The sequence below is a fragment of the Pseudopodoces humilis genome, chromosome 5 (assembly GCF_049639895.1).
Source record: "Pseudopodoces humilis isolate 2021_Gansu_Grassland_sample_001 chromosome 5, ASM4963989v1, whole genome shotgun sequence".
Taxonomy (NCBI): domain Eukaryota; kingdom Metazoa; phylum Chordata; class Aves; order Passeriformes; family Paridae; genus Pseudopodoces; species Pseudopodoces humilis.
The window spans coordinates 27,167,522-27,189,932 of NC_142204.1; the positions used below are offsets into that span (position 1 = coordinate 27,167,522).

At 37.8% G+C, this 22,411-nt stretch overlaps 1 protein-coding gene across 1 annotated transcript in view; it reads right to left on the reverse strand.

Moving 5' to 3' along the window:
- ANO4 (anoctamin 4) overlaps positions 1-22,411 on the reverse strand; it is a 120,535-nt gene that overhangs the window by 56,345 nt on the left and 41,779 nt on the right. Inside the window, exons 5-9 of the mRNA XM_088055124.1 lie at positions 18,624-18,724; positions 18,270-18,371; positions 15,520-15,564; positions 10,774-10,905; positions 1,167-1,273 (exon numbers count right to left, since the gene is read on the reverse strand). Of these exons, the coding sequence (XP_087911250.1) occupies positions 1,167-1,273; positions 10,774-10,905; positions 15,520-15,564; positions 18,270-18,371; positions 18,624-18,724 (487 nt within the window). The remainder of the gene's footprint in view (positions 1-1,166; positions 1,274-10,773; positions 10,906-15,519; positions 15,565-18,269; positions 18,372-18,623; positions 18,725-22,411) is intronic.

Below are 22,411 nucleotides of genomic sequence, written 5' to 3' on the forward strand. Positions count from 1 at the left end.
TAAGAACCTGGAGGTATTTGAAGCCTATTGACCAAAAGGCATAGAGTCTTGGTTCCTTTCCTCATTCAAAGGGGACAGACAGCAGCAAGAACACAGCAGTGAGAAGTATTAAGTCAACATGCATAACACTTTCAGTGGTAACATCAGTATCTGCCTGGCAGAATATGCTTTCTTCCAGTGTCGCTGTCAGAAAAGTAAAATTTGTACAGCTGAGCTGGGCTTTGCTCTGCCCAGTGATCAATGCAAGGTTGTGTTCTTTATAGGTACAGCACAAATTGATATGTGAGGGAAATTGGGATCTTGAGGTAGGCAGGGATTGCTGGTGTTTGGGCTAGATGTAGCATAACCTCTGCTCAGGGCTATTGCTGCCCTCATCCCAGCAGCTGAGAAAGAAAGAAAAAAGTGAAGTTCTGGGATATATTCTCTTCCTCTTCAGGAAAGGTGAGGTTTAAACAGCAGGGAAATGAAATAGACTGCAGAGTTTTATGGAGATTGTCTCTACATTTGTCTCTGTGTGGTACTCCAGCAGTATGTGCTCTGTATGACTGGGCAGAAGGTGGTCACTGTTTCATGTTCTGTCCCTCCTCTGTCACTGACTGCTCTCCTGGACCTGCATGTGGGCCACTCTGAATTTCCCCTCCACTCACTAATTGAAAATGAAGCCACAGCTATGCATAGCATTCTTTGCACTGAGGACATCAATGGTGAACTCCCTTTTAACTTACACCAACAACAGAGATACAGTCTTCCATCTCCCTCAGATATGGTATCCAGGGAGAAGCCCTGTAGCCTGAGATGCAGCGGCTCAGAGCAGCACAAATCTTGCCATCCTTCCAAGCACATTTTTATGAAAGAATAAAGGTTTTCCTGCATGAGTCTCTCTGCTTCTCCACTGCTCGTGATCTGCTCATATTTCATGTTTAAATCAGCCTCTTCCCTTGCAGAGGTGATAAATCCCATGTGGTGACATGTGCCTGTGAAAGCTGACTGATATTACAGGGGGATGATCACATCTTCCAGGCAAAGCCCATACAACAGCAGTGGGTGAGATGTAAACAGCCAAAACTGAGGTTGTTAAAAAGGAAGGAAAATAGTCTGTTATGAGGCCAGGCAGGTTTCTTTATTTTTTTAAACGCACATTTAAAAGCACATTGCTCAGTACTTACCAATTTTGTTTTTCCCTTCTTCATATTTCAGTCTTTGTAAGATATGGTGTACAATTCTACTTCTTGTAGCATTGTTGAAGAAAGTATCTTTGTTGTGTATTATGAAGCTACAAGAAAATAAAAACCAAGGGCATCTCAGAAATATGTAATAGCACGTTTAAGGCAAATATTTAGTTCCATTAGTTTCTGCAGCACTCTAAAAATCTACAGCACGAGGCAAGTGCAAGGAGAATTAAAGACACTTGATTAAGAGATGATTAGACAGGTGAGATGCTGTCAGTAACATTATTCATGTTCTAACAAAGAATTACATGGAGAAGTCTGGAGAAAAATAGGAGATATTTAAGTATTCATTATGATAAGCATCACTTTTAGATAATTCACTGAAAACTACGAAATTCTTCACGAAAATTTGCAAAAGCGTATCTTTGCAAGTGCAGCAGTAGAAGTTCACATCGGTTCCAGGCTTTTTTGTTATGCTTTACCATTATGAGTCAGTTGGAAACATCTAGTTGGTAAACCATTCTTACTGAAAACTATTACTGAATACTATGTTAGAAATTGAAAGTATCATATACTCCTACATTTGGTCCTGGAAGCTAAAATACAGTAGAAAATTAGCTCTCAGAATTCCCTTACTGAGTATGAATACAGGTTCTGTGTTTAATAGGTTAGACAGAATTGTGGTGAGTCCGAATAAATTTAAAAAAACCCAACAAACACTGTGGATAGGAGGCAATATTGGTTTCCTCATCTGTGGTTTTGAAGAGCTGTAGAATTGAATAAACTGATAAATAAAATGTTAAGGTCATAGAGGTGTCATAGAGAGAGGAGTCTGTAGGACAGCACACTAGACAAATATGACCTTAAATGAGATCATAATCAGGAGCTTGGCGTGGATTCACGACACCTTCTCTTTTGCACAATGTGAAATTCACTGCTCAGTTTTCCCCTCAGGTAATTTTACCCAAATGAAAATTTGTTTTTTTCAGAATGAATCTTTACCCCTGGGAAATAATATACGGCTTTGCACCTCCACAGTAATTTTGAAAAATGAGGAGTCCAACTTCTGGACTTTGAGAACTTCATCTGATCCCTCTTTATTATCAAAATTCTCAGCTGAATTTTCAATACAATACAGTGTGTACATAAGTTCCTTATGTTCTGCTTCCCAACAGTTAAAAAAAAAAATCCTAAAGGTAAGAGAAGTTGCTCCAAGTGTACCAGAAGTAATGAAACCTGGTTTTCTAGAGGTAACTATCTCATGTGTTCTTTGCCACTCCACCCCAGGTACTCACAGGCCATTTCTGTGTCTACAGTCCACTCACTACTGCACTCAGTACTTCTGGCTTCCTCCCATTTCCCTGCAATTCCCAAAGTCCTACCCATGCCCTACAGTATCTACCAAAAGGAATTCAATTTATGCATATTGGCTGACCACCAGTAGGCTGGTACCAAACAGCAAATGCTGTTGGTGTCCACCAGCCACTGCCTTTTCTGTATAGGAACAGTTTTGGGCCACCATCCCATTCCAAGCTGCTATTACACAAAAGATATGTAAGACTGAGCTTATCCTTCAGACACAAAAAGACGTGTGGCTATAAAGATGTATCTTTAATGCTTTCAAATTCAGTTTGAAGTACTCAGTATGTAAAATAATAACTATTAAAAGCATTTTGAGAAAAAAAGAAATACTGTCATCATGTGAAGTTAATGCTGACAATGCTGAAAATTATATATGCTGAAATTATATATAAAAAAATTAAAGTCTGAATCAGTTAGAACAATTGTTTTCAGCTGAAGCTGGAACTCTGTATTAGGCAGTTTTCATAGCAGCAGAAACAATTTAAAAGGCAGGAGTAAAACAGAAATGAACGATTAGAGATTTTTGCTGTTTATTTAATTTTCTTTTACTGTCTGTCTATCCAAGACCTCACCTCCCAGACAGCACTACATGTTAAAGAACTGTGAAGATAACTTCACAGATATCAAAACAGCATATTCATTTTCATTCTGATTTAGCTACAAGTTCTTGTAGGATTCAACTGTGAATTAAATCACCGCATCTGGGAAAATTGCAACATGGAACCAGATAACACCTTAATCTATTTTCCTTGTAATACAAGGTTATTTTGCCCATCTGTTATCACAACTGTCTCATACTGCAACTAGAGGTAGCCATTTCAACATATTTTCTGAAGAACTTGTTTAATAGTTGTATTTGTATTTAAGCATTTCTATTTTCATGAGTCATGAATGCAAAAAGGCAAAAATCAAGAATTACGCAAACTCTAAAAAACAAAGAAATAATCACTTGTTTAAAGAAACACTTAAGCAATTTGCATTCATTTGCAAATTTAGCAATTGTGTTATTATAGCTTTCACTCTCATATGGGCAAGAAGAAATAACCAGATGTGTCTGTGAAGCAGATACAAACACCTCAGCATAATAACTGCCATGAAGAACTCTGCCTATTCCAGAAAAGCTGAAGCAGTCCTAAAACACCTGTGAGAATATGAGCTGCAGAGATTCTGCCCTGCCCAATCTTGTGCCAGTAATAGGGCAGGAGGGGAAGAGGTGAGGAAGAACTCATCATGATCAGAGTGGGCCAAAAACATGCCCTTGGAGTGTTTTCCAAAGTTATTCATGAAGACATGGATGAAGAAGAGATGCTAGAGTTCAGAAAAGGTGAAAAAGGGGTGCCAAAAATGAGTCGTCTGGATGTCCTGGACTATCCCTAACAACATCATTATTTTGGGATAAAATTGCATGTGGTAACACTTAAAAAATAATCCTCACTTATTTTTGAACATAAAAGTCATAGGGCTTTTAAAATTTGCTTAATTCAGATACTCTGGCTTTATTTCTGTGAAATTGTCTGTAGATCCAGAAAGAGCAGCATCACCATAATCAATGGGGCAGAGACCTCTGGCACAGGAAACAAAAAGAGGTAAACATGAGTGGAAAGCCTTGAAAGGTTGACAGTATCTCAGGTGGTTGTATCTGTGTTACAATAGCCCAGTTAGACATTGAAATAAATTAAGACAATGTCAGGGAGGTTTCAATTTATCTCAAAAGTCACAGGAGTTGTTCTTGTCAGGGGAGAATCAGGCAGCTCAGTGTAGGACTTACCCCTTTCAACCACCACCCCTTCTTCCCATGCTTCATGGATGTCTCTTCCCCCCAGATTTTTGTGCTTCAGTTTGTCTTATTTCTGAATGTGGGTGGTATATCCATATTCACAGAATAACCATCAAAGCTATTCCATATTCTACAGCATCCAATGAAGATTTCAGAGGAGAAAGATTTTCTCAGTCTGTGAAGAATCTCACACTTCAAATTTCAGTTCACAGGGGCCAGAGCTGAAGACAATCTCAAACTAGGTACAGATAAACATTTATCAGACATTACTGAGCTATAAACTGTATAAAGCAGAGGTTTTCTAGCAAGTGTTTTAATCCTTGTTGCTTTTAGGTGGAAGAATTTCCTCAGCTGTTCTGTTTCTGCTGCCCTTGTTAGATTTTCAACATGCACAAAGACTTGAATATTCATAAGAGCAGTACAGCTTGTCTTCAGGCTCAATAAGGGTTTAGACTTGATTTATGAGACTCTTCACTGAAGATTTTGATCATTTTGTTGCTTCATTTGTAAGACAAAAAATAAGTAAGGATTAATACATTACAATTTTTATTACCTGTGAAGTTAATGTATAGGTAGATAAAGCCGGTGATTAGTTCCACAACAGCTATAATCATTAATTTGGTCCTCTAAGTCTTATTTGTGTGAGCTGTCCTTATTCAAAAGGAAAATCCCAAAAAAGATAATGGGAGTACTTTTGGAAGGAAAGGTTCCAGAGCTGATCCTTAATTAAAACTCCTTTCAAAAATGTCATTCTGGAAATACTGCTCTTACACTCATGCTGTAAGAGACATAAAGAGTCAGTGAAGGTTAATTGCTTTCAAACTATATTTGCAGCCTTCTTAACTAAACTGTTAACTGGAAATTTCAAACTATCTCTCTGTGGATAAAAGCAAAGCACAGCAAAGCTAACAGTTGTCTAAAGAAAGGCTTCAGATTAATGCAAATTCAACCAAGAAAAAATTTCCTATGGATTCCTGCTCGTACGTTCTCTTTGGTAATTTTGCAGGCTGTACAAACCCTTAAAGGGTAAATAGAGCTCTAGAATCTTTGAATACACATTTGAAAAAAAGTGGGTTCACTTTTCTTGCTTTATTTTAATTTATATATTTTGGGAAAGCAAAAGGCAGGAAAAGGCTATTTTCTGCTTTACTGGCAAGATAAACAAGCTGCAATCTGAACTCCTGTGGTCTGGTGACACAGGTATGAAGGATGGACGCGTGCACAGATCCGTGTGTATCTTTGCACTGTGGGATCCACAGACACTGAAACATTTGACATCTGGCACTCACCATATCTAAAATTACCTTCTGCTGGAAGCAGTACAAACCAAGAGCACAGATGTTTTTGGAAGTAGTGATCATTGTGTGAGCAGTGTATTCTTTAGCACAGGAGAAATGCCCAACCTTCTGTACTCCCAGGTAAATCACTGAGCCAACAGCCAGCCTGCTGTTGGCTGAGATAATAGCGGGGTTTTAGCTCATTTAACATAGATAAAGTAAATCACCAGCTATAGTAGCAGCAACAACGTGAGTCTGCACTATTCCCCTGAGAATAATACCCCACATTTCTCTACTTCATTTGTTTGAAAATAGCTGTTTTATTAGCACTTGCTAATTTTCTTTTTGCTTGACTTTTAAGGCTGCAGCTGACCGTTCTGTTTATGTAAAAGGACCTTTTATTAATGGGGGTTTTCATATCATTTGCCTAAAACAGGGTCACTTTGGGATGAGGAATATTGTAGTGGCTCTCTCTGTTTCCACTTTGGCACCATGACCTCAAAACTGCCAAAGTAAAACAGAAAGTCAGGGAAGTGCTGAATCTCTTCTCCACCTTCCTCTGCCCTTCCCCCAGATCACTTCTTAATTTAAATTAGTTCACTCAGAAATATTCACCTGAGGTAGAAGGAGCCTTTTGTATTTTTCAGGGATGCTCTGTTTTGTTCTATTTGTCAGGTAATTAAAACTTCCAAAATCAGAGGGAATTTAAAAAACCTGTTGCAGGGCATGTCCAAGTTTGGTAGCACAAGGATTTGTTTGAGAGAGAGCTGGATTTACAAAACCATGATTCCTCATTTATAAAAAGCCATTTAAAAATGTGTAGTTATTATACTGTAGATGTATTTAAACATCAGAATGACCATCCTGGTTCAAAACTAGTAAGTGTCCATGCAGCCCTGTGCCATGTCTCCAGTTGCAGCAGCTCCCTGATCTATCCATGATTTTGGGGTAAGGAGGCTCAAGAGAACATGGGCACAGATCATCTTGGTAGAGATGGGGTTTGTTAAGATCAATCTGAACATCAGAAAAAGCTTGAAAACTATCTCCACCCTGAGAGACACATATCTTGGAAATGTGGAGAAAATACGAGACTCGTGTACCACAGGGGGACATAATACAAATGAGAAGAACTCCATTAACCTCTGGTATGCAGGGTCATTTTTGCTTAATTAATCAAGTTACTATCTTAGTCCTCCTAACTGAGTAAATTTTTTATCTTTTTTTTTTTCCACTAAGTAATAAATATTTATTTTAAGTGGTTATTCAATTATATATTAGATTAATATTTAATCAGAGAATTTATCGCTTTTGAAAGAAAAAAACAAAGAGGAAAATAGCTCCTGGTATAGAGTTCAAAATCTCTAAACAGCAATTAACATATTTTGCTAGCTTGTGTACAGTTATCTTAAAAATTGCAGCTAATTGCTAGTGTTACTATTCCCAAGTGACTAGCAGCTGACTATATGAAATAGCTAAGATGTAGTAGAACAACTAAGTGTGTCTAATGGTAAACATTTTTCACATATTGTGCATTCTTGTAACTGATAATTTTCAGAAGAAATACTTTGGTGTAAACACGGCCTTTTCCAAGCTGTGGTTGCAGAAAAGAGACACTACTCAGAAACCTATCTTGAAAATTATCATTTTGTATTCCACAAAATTAAAAAGAAGAAAAAGCGTTTTGCAGAACTTCTTTCCTCCAAAAAGATATTTTCTATTACTAAAGAAATAAGATGAATTTTGGTCTTCTCTTGTACTGACAATTTTGTGATATACCCTATGAAGAAGGCCACAATTCCTTCAATAGAAAACCTGAGCCACGCTGCAAAATTTACAGGCACCTCTCACAAATATCATTCTTGTGTTTTCTCCTTTGCCTGTTTTGGAGGAAGGACAGATGGCTAGCTGTGCCTCTTCAAACAAACTTTTTTTTTTTTTTGAAAACTGAATTTCTCCACATCTGGCTTTTTTCCTTCTGAATGGGAAAGAAAAATGCAAGAAATAAAAAGTCTATTGATATGATCTACTAAAATTTTCCACACTCAATGTAAATCAATATTTTAAAAATACTAATTCCTATGGAAATAAGGTCTGGTTAGGTTTTTTCTTAATTAATTTCCTCCCCAGACATTGAATTGTAAGTATTGTCAATTGTTGTCTTTCCAAGCTTTTAAAAGAAAATATTACAAATGAATCATGCAGATCATGTTATAAAATCTGCATCAGACTGGAGCCCTTTATTTGGAAATTGTGGCTAGATCCCAAAAGATAAACTGCCTGTTCTTTGATGACATGAAAGGCATCTGAAGCTAAGAAGAAAGGAAGAAATAAGCAATTTTAGACCCTAATTGCAATATTTGGACAAAGTCAAATGCAGCGAAGCTCATATAAATATTTAAGGCATAATATCTTAGAAAACAAAAAGCACATAAAACTGGGAAAAAAGGAAGAATTTGGCAGCATCCAGGTAGGGTATATGGCAAAATCTACTGTAAGACCATGGAGATCTTATTTGAAAACTAAGGGTATGGAGTTTTATGCATTCAAGATGGTTGTGAGTGATTTACTTCATGGTAATTAAGCATGTCATGGATAAACAATGATTTATGGCAACACAGAAATCTGAAATATTTTCAACTGCCAAAAGTACATATCTGGCTTTCCAGAAATACTTGTACAATAGCCAGAAAAATACTCATTAGTGTAATTAAAAGACTGATTATATATTTTGGGCTCCTGTGGGTATTGCTCAAAGAACAGTTTGAATATACTTCCCACTCATCTCTTCTTCTCACTTAGGATTCTAGATTTGCGGGAAAATCTAATGGCTTCTACTATAAACTTAAAACCCATAATCTGTACATAAGTTCTGACAAAAAGCAGACACTAGTGGCATTTTTCAGCTACCACCTTAATACACTGCAAAAGGACTAAAAGCCTTGCATTTATTCTGCATTCTCTGAGGACTTCAAGGACTGAATGAGTTACAAATATTTTCTTTGCTCAAAAAATGCCCATATGTTCGATGAAGTCTTAAACAACACTGAGGTCAGCCAGCTGAGCACTGGTGCAGTACTGGGACTCCTCTTGTCCTGTACCAGCTCTCTCTGAATCAGTTTTGGCACAACTATGTGGTGGAAGAGGAGGCAGAGTCACAGCTGAAAGCCCAAGAGTAGGAAAGAGATTGTCACTGCTCTTGTAGCATATAGGATGATGTGCTTGTGGAGGACTGAACTCCATAGGTAACTACCCATTACAATTTTGTAGCCTCCAGTATAATTACATTGCATTGGTAATATGGTATGGTGAGAGTGCTCTAGCAAAACCATAACTGTCCCAAATATCAAAATGAATGGACTTTTCTTACCACTGACAAAACAAAAGCTAAATTAACATAGCATTACCGTAGATGGTAATTCTTCTTTTCAGCATCTCAAGAATTTCAGTGATTATTTATCTTCACATTCCTAAAACAATATTATGGGTCTCTGGATTAAAAAATTGAAATACTTGAATGCAACTCACAAGAAAAATATTGAACAAGTCAAACTGTATTTCAAAATTTTAGTGAAAAAAAAAGCCCAACACAGGAAGCAGGCTGGAGAATGATAGGAACAACACTGCTGTCAGAGCCAGCATCTTTTGTGAGAAGGAGACCAGCTCAGCCAACATTTTATAAGCCCCCAAACAAAAGGTAAGGAAGACTATGCACAGAAAGCTGAGCAGAAAATGTCAGGCCTGCCAGGGAGTAAAGTTTCCAAGTCTGCAATGATTCAGACCGAATGATTCAATGATTTCAGACTGAAGTCTGAAAAGAAGCGCCAAACAACAGCAGGAGTGTTAATGAAATTAACACTACTTAATAAACTCTCCTGCCAATTTACCAACATGAACATGAGCAAGGCAGAAGAATGAAAAAAAATAAATCTAGTTCATATATGTCAATTCCCCTTTCAGCCACAAAAAAAAAATCTCTCAAAAAAAACCACCAACCCCTTTCCTAAGTGCAGTAATTTTAAGGGAAGCTAGCACTTAATATTACTGGTAATAAAAACATTAATGCTGACATCCCAATTTATTATTTTTTTAGTATTATTGGTCTATTCTCAAATTAATTTGCACCTACTCTTCCTCTTGCAGGGCACAATAACAGACCCATCTCTGTATCAAACAGACTTCTATTGAAATTTCCCTGGAGTTTTGCACCTGTTCCTGTTTTTGTGCTGTATTTGGAAAGATGCCATTTGTGGCAGAGGTTTACTTTACTGGTTTTTATTGCAGCTAGTCAATCAAATCCCTGAAAAACTATTCATTCAAAATGAGGCACTTCAGAACTTTATCAACCTGGCTTCTCCCTGAATAAAACCACATATTTCAAAATTTTGAGCAACCTGTAATTAATTCATTCTGTGTCTTCTTTTAGTATGTTCAACAGTGCTGCCTAACCTTCCTGGTTTTGCTCTCAGTCAATGACTGTTTCCCATATCACAAACATTGTAACTACCCTTAAGACATCCAAAATTTGACACTCCTTAAATTCCATATGAGTTGTGAATGTTATCTGGGGCTTTTTCTGCTCTGCATTTTGCAGGTGAATAAAGGCTTTTTGTACCCAAATGATTTCTCTGACATTTGTGCCACTCTGGTGCTATTGGCAGAAAAGGGCCACTGCTAGGTCTAAAAACTGTCTAAACACTGCCATTTTGCAAGAAGTTTTGCTTCCATAATATTGAAAGAGAAATGCAAGTTCACATTGTCTGTTAGAGTTTTGTTTGTTCTACAGTCATAACTAGGAATGAAATGCAAGTATCAGTAGTTCAACCATCAGTGATGAAGGACTAGTTTTGATTGTGCTAAAGACAAAGGAATGCTGAGAAAAGTTTAAATCACATCTTATAGTGACAAAGAACAACGACAATTCTGACCTGAGAGAAAATAGCCATTTGACCTCTTTAAGGATGTAATTGAAATTCCAGTGAATTAAAAGGAACTTTCCCATTGATTTCCTTAGCTTTGACCTGGACCTTTAATTAATAGAAATGTAGATTTGCTATCTCTCCCTCTTAGTGAGTAAGGACTAACATGAAGGCACTGGTCCTTAAGACATGAACAAAGAAATCAATTTTTCCAAGGTTAATCCAGGAGGAAAAGTTTTCACCTTGCAGCTGAGATATGATAGAATACTCACTGATGGATCCTTTGTTGGCTGAATGGAGCAGTATAGCAGTCATTCTCCTCCAGATCTGGCAGTGTTTCCTTATCCAGTTTCATTGGCTTTCTGGGTAACCATCCTCGGAACCTGCTTATCTGTTTCTCGATCCTGCAGCACATGATAAGCATGAGCATTTGTGAAATTGTTTTTTTAACTACATTATGAAGCACAGGTTGTCAAACCAGGACACTTAATATGCGCAGCTAGGAAAGGTGCAATGTCTTTTGACTTTTTGTGAGGCAGACCAAATTACATATGCTGAACTTGATTACTAATAACCAGCTTTCTGCAGAGGAGCATTTATTTTGTCTCAACAGAAAAAGCAATGCTGATGGTACATGATGCCATAAATCTTACTAAGCCCAGTGAGTGCTTGGCATGTCTCTAAACCTTTATTTCTCAGATTTTCAGTTAGTTTAAAATTCAGGCTTAACAAACATTAGATTTTGGCCATCTAAATGTTAGAACATTGGAGATTGTGACAAAGATCTTTGGCAGCTAAACCCCAGCAAGTTACATCCCATTACTGCTCTCTGTAAGGGCTCTTACCTCGCAATTGAAGCTATTAAAAAATAGGCTACTTTGTTAATTTTGTTCAACTGAAGTTTCTTGCAACACTACAACCTCCATGAAACCAGAACTCTGGGTGTTTAGGCTAAGAGGTGACTGCTATGCAGATTCTTATGTTTGGAAGGTGAAAACAAACAACAATTGAGCTGAAGAAAGGGCAAATTTAACCACAGGTGTGCTCATGCAAAGATACGCAGTGAAACGAAGGGAAGAATCAGAGCTCACTGGAGAAGATAATCTAAACCAAATTGAAATCCATACTAGAATGTTATAATGAAAAACACTTAAGAAAGCTATGTTTAGCACAGTGAGCTCTACTCCAAGTTCTAACCACTGATCCCTGCAAAAATCACGTACTACTGAGTGTGTCCATTCTTCAGACACTGGATGAATGCTTCCAGAAGTGGGAGTAAAGGACAAGAATTTACTTCCTTTGAACTTAAAGCTTAGTTCTGAAAGAAGCTCAAGGACTGGAAATATGGTTGGGGAGGCTGTTTGTTTGGGGATTTTGGGTTTTTTTTTCTGTTTTCATTTGTTTCTGTTTTTTTTATAGTTGTTGTTTTGGTTTTTTGACAAAGCCAACATAAGAACTCTAATGTACAGTAATGTGCAGGTACCTCTGCACAGTCAGTTTGAGAGAGGACAACCCATATCCAGGCAGCTGAATATATGGGGAACTGATGTGAAAATGTTACATATTTTCATTTAAAATGAACATAGTTTTTCCTGGAATATTCAGCCTTCTTCCACCAGAAACTTTTATCTTGGATAAGGAAGCAAATGCTCATTTTTAAACATGGGCACATTTCAAATTTGTGAATAAATCAGCTGTACCTGTTTTGGTCCCATTTGTGCACTTTCAATCTGGAATGTGAGGTGAGGGGTGTCAGATGTTGCATATGTATGCAAATTTATCATCAGGACTATTTGGAAAAACTGGAATATGTATGTAAACTTTATATAATATTTACATTTAATTAATCATAACCTCTCCATGGGCAGTGTTTGTACTGACCCAGCAGTTTGGAGCAAAGGAGAAGGTAGTTTGCAAATGTCTGTGCTGAATGCAGGTGAGATGTCAGATCCCAGGGCACTAAAGGGCCTGACCAATTGTAACTTTCCAGCTGCAGCATCCAGCATGGCAGCCTTGAGCTAGTCTGTGTAGCCACTGATAGAAATGCCAAGGGAAGGTAAATTCTCTATGGGGGAAATCCCTGTCTTTTGGCCTCTGGTTTTTTCTCTGTAAATTCAGTAAACCCTGTGTTACTCTATATTCGATAGGCTTAGTGTGTCTAGGTATGGAAAAGGGAGGGGGAATTAGGAAGAGGGTTTTTCTAAATACCTTGTTCCATTCTTGTTAATTAAACTCGTTTGAATTCTCTGAGCTATTAGCACCCCTGCCCATCTGCAGTCCTTTCCCATTCATGCTGCAAGTCAATGTGCACATTTGAGATACTGCCTACTGCAGGTTTATCGCACCACACATGCAGAGCACAAAGGGACTGAGTGCTTTCCCCACTTAGCAGCGATGCATTATTCATGCTGGCTTCTCACTGTGTGTACCCAGCATTCGAGCGGTTTGCCATTCCCAAAACTCAGATTACTTGGCATGCTCAGTCAGCCTGCTGGCAAGCGGGTCTGAGAAGGTTGCAAAATCTTACTGCGAAGCACAGAACATGCAGTACAGCCTTCTGCAGGGAAAGCAAGCCCCCCCTAGTTATTTCCTTGGAAAAGAAAAATGACCAAAGGTTTGAATTTCTTCCGGCTCATCCCAACAGTGCCGTCAGTCAGCAGTGCAGGTTTTGTACTCTACAGGAGCATCTCGCAAAAGGAAAAAGCTGAAAGAGTGGTGTTGGTGCTAACAAATACAGATACACAGTGCTAAAAATCTAATTTTTAAAAATCATTTCTTCAAGGCTAATCCACGCCTCATTTTCCCCATACTCAGCGGAATAGGGGAGCGTTGTTTGGGAAGCAGTGTGACCTATCCAGGAGCGATGGGGTGATGGAGTGATAAAGGTAGCTGCTTCACACACTGCCTCAAAGACAGAGGCTCTCCCACTTCAATCCTGTCCCTTCTATCCAAGTCTAGTCTTTACTCGGCACCCTCTTTCTAAAGATACAGATTGTGTTTAACTCACACAAAGACTTTCTCAAATAATTTAAAAGCAACTGCTTTCTCACCATGAAGTGGGGTAGGGATAAAACCGTTTTTCAAAGGAAAGTTAGTAAAATAAGGAAAGGTTTTTGAGACTGATTTTTATGAGTGGGTCAGCTTTCATAGAACTTTATGCATATTGTGGTGCTAGCTATATTATTAGTTTAGTTTTTAACCACGATGCAGATGCTATAAGGTCTCAGATACTCCTCCTTTCCTTTAAAGTAGGGAAGTTTTGAGATCACTAGAATTTTTCAGAGAGAAAATTCGAGTCAGGTTCACAAGTTGCAAGAGACCTGCTCTGGCCTTTGTCTTGTGATGGAACTCCTCCCTAAAATAAATTTCACCCAAACATCAGCATAATGTTTGTATTAACTCAAAAAATGGACAAAGGCTTTGGGTACTTGTAATCTACACTGAACTAGGACTAGAGGAAATAGATACTTTAATTGAAGACATATATCTAAGTTTCACATAAGTGAAAATAAAGCTGAATATTTTTTCTTTTTCCCCTCTGGGGAGATTCAGTTACAGCTTTTCTTCCTCAAGTAACTTTTTATAGACCTGAACATAAAAATTGAATTTATCCAAGTGTTCTCATCACTCAGGAGCTAAATACCAGAAAAAGATCATACCTCTTCCCATACTGACTTCAAATTGCATCCTGACTCACAAGAAAATGAACGTGAAGCAAAACTTCATATAACACACATAAATGATGCAACCTTCACCTTCTTCCGATCTATTGCTTTAGTCAAAGCAGCCATGTCTTCTTTAAAGTTAAGACCAATTCCAAAGCTAACAGCTGCAATAGTATGTGCAACAGCTGTAAGATGGGAATGGAAAGTGCAGCAGCATCAACAAGTTTTAAAATATTTATGTGCATCTTTTACCCTGTGCCAAAGAGGGATAAATTATCTCAACTCCATGAAGTGCTCTTCTGATGAGCACTGCTATGAAAAGGCAAATTCTATAATGTGATATCAATGCTGCTGCTGTCAAGTTACCAACACACTGTGGCATAATTTCATATCCAAAATGCTTTTTAATATGTTCATATTGCAGAGTGATCATCCCATGGATGTAAATGTATCAAAATGGTATGGCTGTTTACTTTGAAATGCAGATTTTTCAAATTTAATTTTTCTGTCTTAGAGGTTCTTGGGAATATTTCTATTGACCTCAATAAAACAGTAGGTCAGGGGCTAGACCCCTTTGAAAGTGCAGTCCCATGGCATCAAATGCCACATACAGTGAGAGAGATAATTGTAGATATATAAATGTAGATATATAAATGATCTGGTTTTTGCCAAGCCTGTATAATTTTTAGGCATTTTGGAGATATTTTCATTTAATTTTCCAAGGCATCAAAAAGCAAATGAAAACTGCTGCAGGGAAAGGGTTTTGTTGCATCAAGTCAGACATAAACTGGGCATGAAGCACACATAACCTTAAAGGTATTTAATAATTGAGTGAAAACACTTCAAAAATTCTTGGAAAATACACATCTCTCAAGCTTGGTTCATTGGCTTCCTATCTACCAACAAAGAACTAAGCATCCCCACAGAGGAAGCAATGAATAAATAATGGCATCACAATTACAAGTAAGCAAGGTTCATGGAAATGAAAAAACCCTGTAACTGTGGTACTCTAACCCCAAGAAACTCCCTAATGAGCTACATGGAAAGAAGGAGATACATAATTTGCATGAGCATACTTCTATTTCTTTAAAGACTCCATCAGTTGAAAAATATTTTCTTATTCCTAAAAAAGGCAAAACTGATAAAATTAATTGCTTCTTTCACAATGCAAATGCCTTAAAAATGCAACTTCTGTTTGTTTTTTTTTTGCAGATGTCCTAGTATGTAACCACTCTCTTCATCATTTCTACAGACACAACTGATAAACTTTTCCTTCCAGCGTGACTTTAACTACTATTTTTGTTATTGGGTCCAAATGACCATACACTGGGCTGGCATGAGAATTGTACTCACCTATTCATGAACTTGTATCGGCGATGCAGGTAATAGATTTTTCTCCTGGAAGAACAGCAAAAATGAAGCCAGTCGAGAAGAAAACCCATCGTCAGTTACAGTATGAACTAGCAAGGAAGGAAAGGAGATTGAAGACAGAAGCCTGTAAGAGGTGGAGGAAGAGACTAAAAGAGAGATTAACAGAACTGTCACAGGAAGCCACACAGACACTGGTGGCACTCGAATTGCCAGGTCATCATTTTCCCATTGTTTCCTCCTTTTCTGTTATTTGTCATGTGTGAAAGATGGGGATCCAAAGATGTTTCTATTTCAGATTTCATAAACTGTTGCAGGAATTCTATAGGAGTGACACAAATATGGATAAATTATATGACGTCTACTAGTGATGACTTATTAGAGCTGCGTTTGGTGAAACACAAGGGGGAATCACTTAGAAAAGCCAGGAAAGCTGTACCTTGTGCTGCAATATGCTGTAACACATGCAGTACCAAGCAGGGTCGGTGACTGTGTTGGGATAACATCCCTCGAAACAGAATATAGGCTACACAAGCAAATGCACATGTGCTTAGCACCCCACCAAGTGTGCAGCCGCTCCCTCTGCCCCTCAGACAGGCTGGTTTCTGCTGTCAGTGCAATAAGCTGTGTGAGAGCAAATGAGCAAGTGAGCAGACAAGGGGACACGAGCAGACACATGCTGAACCCACTCCCAGCCTGCCTCCTGCCCAGCCCTGCAGTGCAGAGCAGCCCCTAACCATCATGTGTAGATCCAGGACAGAGAGTCCACCTCCTGTGCCACTCCCCTGCTGGCAGCTCTTGTTCTTCTCATAGATGCCTATCATACCACAGCTGTCAGGATTTGACACATTGCCTTCAGCACAGAGACCGCATCTTCATGAGAGTTAAGAAAATCTGAGGGTTTTTGACTATGGATTTGGGATTCATACTCCTTACTGGAAGATGTGGGTGCCTTAGCAAACTCTGATTTCCTCCTCCAGAGGCTGACTTTGTCATCCACTGAAGGTCATTGCTAAATCAAGGGGGTTTCTGTGTATTCTGAGAAGTTCCATTGTGAACAGTACCACTTCTGGAAAATGAAGGCTTACACCACTCATATTCTAAATATTGTAGTAGATGTAGTGTAGGAATGCTGTTAGTGCCTTGGAAGCAAGTCCTCTAAAATAAGACAGCACTAATGCTTTATAAATGATAAAAAAACTGGTAAGTATTCCAGGTTAATTTTCAGAACCTTTGGACATTTGTGTTTTCAGAGTCCATATCGTGCTGGTGAAGTAAAATTTTTTAAACTATTTTATATTGGCCAGCCTTCTTTGGAAAGTGATTTTTATCTTGCTCTACTCAATAGGAACAGAGAAAGGTCAAAGCTAAGTGTTTTTGAAGATGCCATCCACTTCTTGATTTTGCTTCCAATATTCAGAGGTATCCATCACTTTTTCGCTCCTGCTTTGAAACAACAAGGATTTCTTTCAGTCATGCATGGACCTTGCACAATTCCAGCCTGAATAATCAGGAGCAATAAGCAATCATCAGCTCTTAAAACAAGGGCTTAGACAAAGGCATCTGGAAACACACCATCTAGACTTGTGGACATTCTGCAAAATTTTTTTTAAATGGTAAACTGTACTGTTGTTTTTAAGATAAAATTGAAGAGCTAGCCCAGCAGTCACTAGTGAATTGCCATGATTTCCTCTTAACAATGCTGTAGTAATTCTCTCTCTGTGGATGTGGAAAGAATGAAGCCATGATCTGAAGCAGGTCAAGAAAACCTCAGTATTTTCAAAGCTTACTATATAATCTGTATGACACCAACTTCGCTATCTTCTGAGGGATCAGGAAAGAACAAGGTGCTCCATGACTAAATTCAGAGTTTCTGGTGTATTTCTGAATCATGAGACCACACTGTATTGCAGGTCCATCTCAAGGAATGCCACAGAAGTCAAAGAAGGCACAGTTTTGGCCTAATCCGTTGTTTCTATGGCTAGAACACTTATAAAAAAGAATATTACTATGCTGCAATGACTTGTGATTACTTTTAGAATTTTCTCTTTAGCAATTAAAGCATAAGAAAGAACAGTTGAAGAGTTGCTGTGAAAATGAAAACAAAATAAATACAAAATAAGCCTGCAATTTTGTCCTTCATACATATCCATTTTTCCTTATGAGTTTTCCACCACTACAGGGTCACTGACACTCAGAGAAATTTTTCATACTTATGTAAGAAAAAAGAGAACGAATCCTACAAAGGCACCAGCTCACTAGTTGCATATTCTGGGTCTCATTCTTTTCTTGTTCAGGAGTAGTTACATTAAAATCAGTGGAGCTTTATATTGCAAACCCTGCTAATTGAAAGAAGAATCAAGGCCTCTCAGTTCATGGGCTGTGGTCAGTTCCAGTGAAAGTCTTTGTGCTACTTTAAAACTTCTGATAACCAGAAGAGTAAAAGCAATATTTTATGTAGAAAATTTCATAGCCTAACATGCAAATAGTATTTAATAAATTATAAAAATTACCTGAATTTCAATGTGGAATTAATCTGGTTATCAGTAGTGTTTAATATAAGTTCTCTATTTTCTCCACAGAAAAAAGCATTTATAGCTTAAATTGTTTTCCTATTAGATGAGATACTTATTTATACTTATTTATGGGATACTAATTACATACTACACAAGCAATTTACAGGTGCATACCAGATACGTCAAACAGACATGCACTTTCTGTGCTGCCTTACGTACCTGGATCTTCTTGACCTCCCACTGATTTCAATGAAATGTCCATTTAAAAAACAGCACCGCACAAGTATGCAGGGGGCTCCAGCACTGAAGGGGTTAAAGGGCCTAAGGACAGAATACCCCATGAAAACAGCTGCACTGCTACAGCCCATCTTAATCTCAAACCAGTATTGTACTGAAATTGTAGGCTTTAACAAGAAACAGCAATGCATGTGGTATCTAAGGAACTCTATATTTTCTAAAGGTGTGTGGAATCTTATAGAAGAGCTTTTCTATAGGCATTTTGGTGTTATTATCACATTAACTTTACAGTTCAGTGTGGCTTTGGATGTTGAGACAAAATACGACTACACCTACCTGAAAGGCATTCTTACATTCATTAGTTCAGCATATTTGCCCAGGACCTCCCAAGGGGCATGCAGTTTCACAAAGATGATGTCACTGTTTGTTAGGGATGACTGCAAAAGAGAAACAAAACAGCCACCAGAGCTTACTTTCTCAAGTGAAAAACAAAGAAACCATAGTCAGAGGGCAATGTGTCCCCCTGCAATTCCTTATTCTTCTTGAAATGTTGTATCAGTATTTTGTCAACTCATTTTTCTTCTGCTGTCCTGAAATACATGCTGTGACTCCCTTCTGGCCAGCATGTGTCCCTCCTTTGCATGGAAAAGAGGGCATGGAGGGCAGACTGGTGCACCTATGGGTTATCTGAGTCTACACAACATGAAGAGAACTTTATGCAGGGCATGCACATCAGCATGGCTGCTCCCTAACAGAAAGCTGTCTGGCAAAGACCAGAGGATGTGCAGCAAAGAGGAGAAGAGGAGGAATTTAGCTCTGTTTGCACTCAGGAGGACACACACTGCTCTACAAGAAAGCTACAGCCTACAGCAGGTTTAGTGGATGCTGATGTGAAAACACAGAGAGCCACATGATAATACTGGAAGATGAAATGTTCAAATTTTAATGAATATTAATTAAATTTTCATGAAGACACACACAACACAATTTTAGACAATCAAGTGGATGGCATTCCAAGAAATATGTAAAGATGTACTTAGCATGAGAAAAGGAAATTAAGATTACAGAAAACTAGGCAAGAAAATTGTTAGTTAGCTTTGGGGATGATTTCCCAGCTTTTTAGACGTTGTCCTATATTCAATGTTTCTTGGTTGACACAACTTACTAGGGGTTCTTAAATCTAGTATTGTTTACTGGAAACTACTGTGACTATATGGGTGGGAGGCTGACATTTATACTTTTTACACTCTCCCTCCACTGTCCTGATAGAGGCTGAAATTATTGAATTTGCATGTCCATGTCCTTAGAGTAGTTAAAACACTATTACTAGTTTGTGACATGATAGAAATGGAAACTCCAACATTTAAGAAACATATATATGACTTTTTCACACGTCAAAAACTCCAACAAACAAACAAACAAACAAGCAACCAAAACAAAAGGAAAAAAAAGCCCAAAATCCACCCAATCCCAAATCCCAACCCAGTCACGATAGACTTAACATTTTATAAACAAATATAATATTTCTTGACACAGAGAAATATTTGTACTCAAAATATTATTGGGGTGCAAATATGGATTTAACATACAAAGGAATGAGTGACTTTCTGGTGCTAAAACCTGCAGAAAAACTTTCATCTTTGCTGATGAATTTCTGAAAAATATTTCAATACAAAATGATACAACAACAACAAAATGCCCCCAAGAGACTTACTTCAGAGACAATGAATTCACTTGCACTCTTTCCCTGACTTTTATGGATTTTAAATCAGGTTTTAATTATGTTTTTCTTTATAGGTACATTTCATAAATTAGCTTTTATTTTCCCATGAGAATCTAGCAAGGAGATGCCACAAAACCAAAACTAAATTCTGCCGCTCTAAAAATCTCCTGCAAACTGCTCTCTCAAAGCTGAGGTTAAGTCAGCAGTGGATTGACAATTTTTGTCATTAACAGCTTGGATTAAAAAACAAAACAGAACAAAATCCACCAAAACTCAAAAGAACCATCTAAGATACAGAAAGAAACTGCAGTACTGCCACACCAATAAAAACTGAGAAATGGAGGAAATTTATTAAAAACAGCTTCTAAACTTAGTGATGGCTGTTAAACAGGAAGTTTATAGGTATTTTCCAGCATAGCGTAATTTAAGCCATACTAGGTGTGGGAGCCAAACATGACCTGTGAAGATGCTGTTTCACAAGTGAACACTATCTAAATTTGGTATCTTATGTGTTACATGTTTTCATGCAGAAACATGAAAACCTTTCAAATAGCTATCACAATACAGATGTTTAAAGGATATTTTTTTACTCCGTATCTTGCAATGTTGGCATATCAAAATTTTTTCATAATGTCAATCAGCTTTGCAAACAGAAGATCTAACCAACAGAAAATCTAATCAAAATACACTTATCAGGTTCAGTTGTATTCAGAAAAAAAAGAAACAAAAATGCTAAATTATTAATATAAAAATCCATTTCTCTTGGGTCAGTGTTCATAAAGGAAAGCACTAAGCAAGGCTGAGATAAGCAAGGCTGGAAAAAATAAGACTGGAAAGAGAATAACAAACCCAGATGGAGGACAAATTGAATGAGATGTCACACTCACGTTATCTAAGGAGTAAATAGCTAACCAAATATCTGGAAAAATAATATAATGAAGACCGTCTTTATTACAAAAATACTTTAGTGAATGGAATCTCCTAAACTCTCTTGGTTAGATTAGTATTTAGACTCAGTATCGTTCATCTTATAAATGTCTCAACTGAGAATAGAGGAACATTAATCTGCTGTCATTGACTTTCAAGGGTTGGCTCGTTAAATGGTTTGGAGAAGTAAACTCAATTTCACATTATGGGAACACGCAAACAAAAATCAATGTAACGTTATTCCCCTTGGAAACTTAAATAAGACAATTGTTGACATGAGGAAGCTGCTATGAAGTGATGTCCAGATGATGAAGAAAGAAAAGCAGAGCAATTAAGGGGGCAGACCAATGAGATTAAACACTTAGCAAACACAGAAATGGAAAAAAATCTTTGGAATTTATCTGTAGCACCAGTGGCTATAGTTATCACCATCCAATAAGCTTCAGGCCACCAATGTTCAAATAAATTGGTTGTTTTGAATGAATTTATTGAGGAGGAATATCTATAAAAAACCTGATTTTCTTCTGGTCACTAACAAAAATTCTCGGTGTCCTTCAGAGCAGCGTAAAGCCAGGGTGACAAGAGACTTACCAGAGTCAGACAACTGTAGATTCATCTAGGGTGGAAGTGACCTCTAGGGTTCATCTGGGCTAAGCCTCTGGCTAAAGCAGGGCTAACTTAGATCAGCCTGCTCGGACAGGAGCTTGTCCCATTGAGTACTAAATAGCTCTACAGGCAGAGATTTCACTGCTTTTGGGCAACCCACTGACTGAAACTGGCTGGAGAAAAGAATATTTTCTGTGGAAGAACTGCTCTCTTCCATAGACAAATGTTAGCTTAAAACTACCACTTTACAGACTTGTTTTCCTTTAAAAACACCCTTATTTATCACAAGAACTGTATTTAATTGTTATTCTCATTGAGAAGCAGTAGCAAGGTATATTTAGTTTAATTGACCTGATCTTCAAAATAGGTTTGTATGGTAGAATTCAGATCACCAGAGTCTGGGTTACAAATAGTCAATATACATTTTGGCTTCACTGACAAACATCATTAGTATCGTTTCATTGCTGCCAGTCCCAGTACACAGGCAGTTCTATAGGTCCACATATCATAGACTTGCTCTTCTGGCGAGGCCACCTTTCTATTTGACCCCTAAATTTATAAAGACATTGCTATTTCCCCAAAGAAATCCAATCAACTGCAAACACATTTAAAAACAAAACCACATTTTCTTCTCCAATATCACCATGTAGTAAGTGAAAGAGACTAAAGCCATTTATGAGCCATTTATTTAACTCCAAAAGCAGAAACACCTGCTGTGGTGAGTTACAGTCATCAGCTAGGTAGAGGAAAGCTTGTAAAGGTTATGTTTTCACTCTCCTTCTAAAGCAGGCACTGAGAGGTGCTAACTGCTGGTTAAGTCCTGGCTGCTAACTCCCATGTATTCCTGCAAGCTTTCTAATGTCTTTGG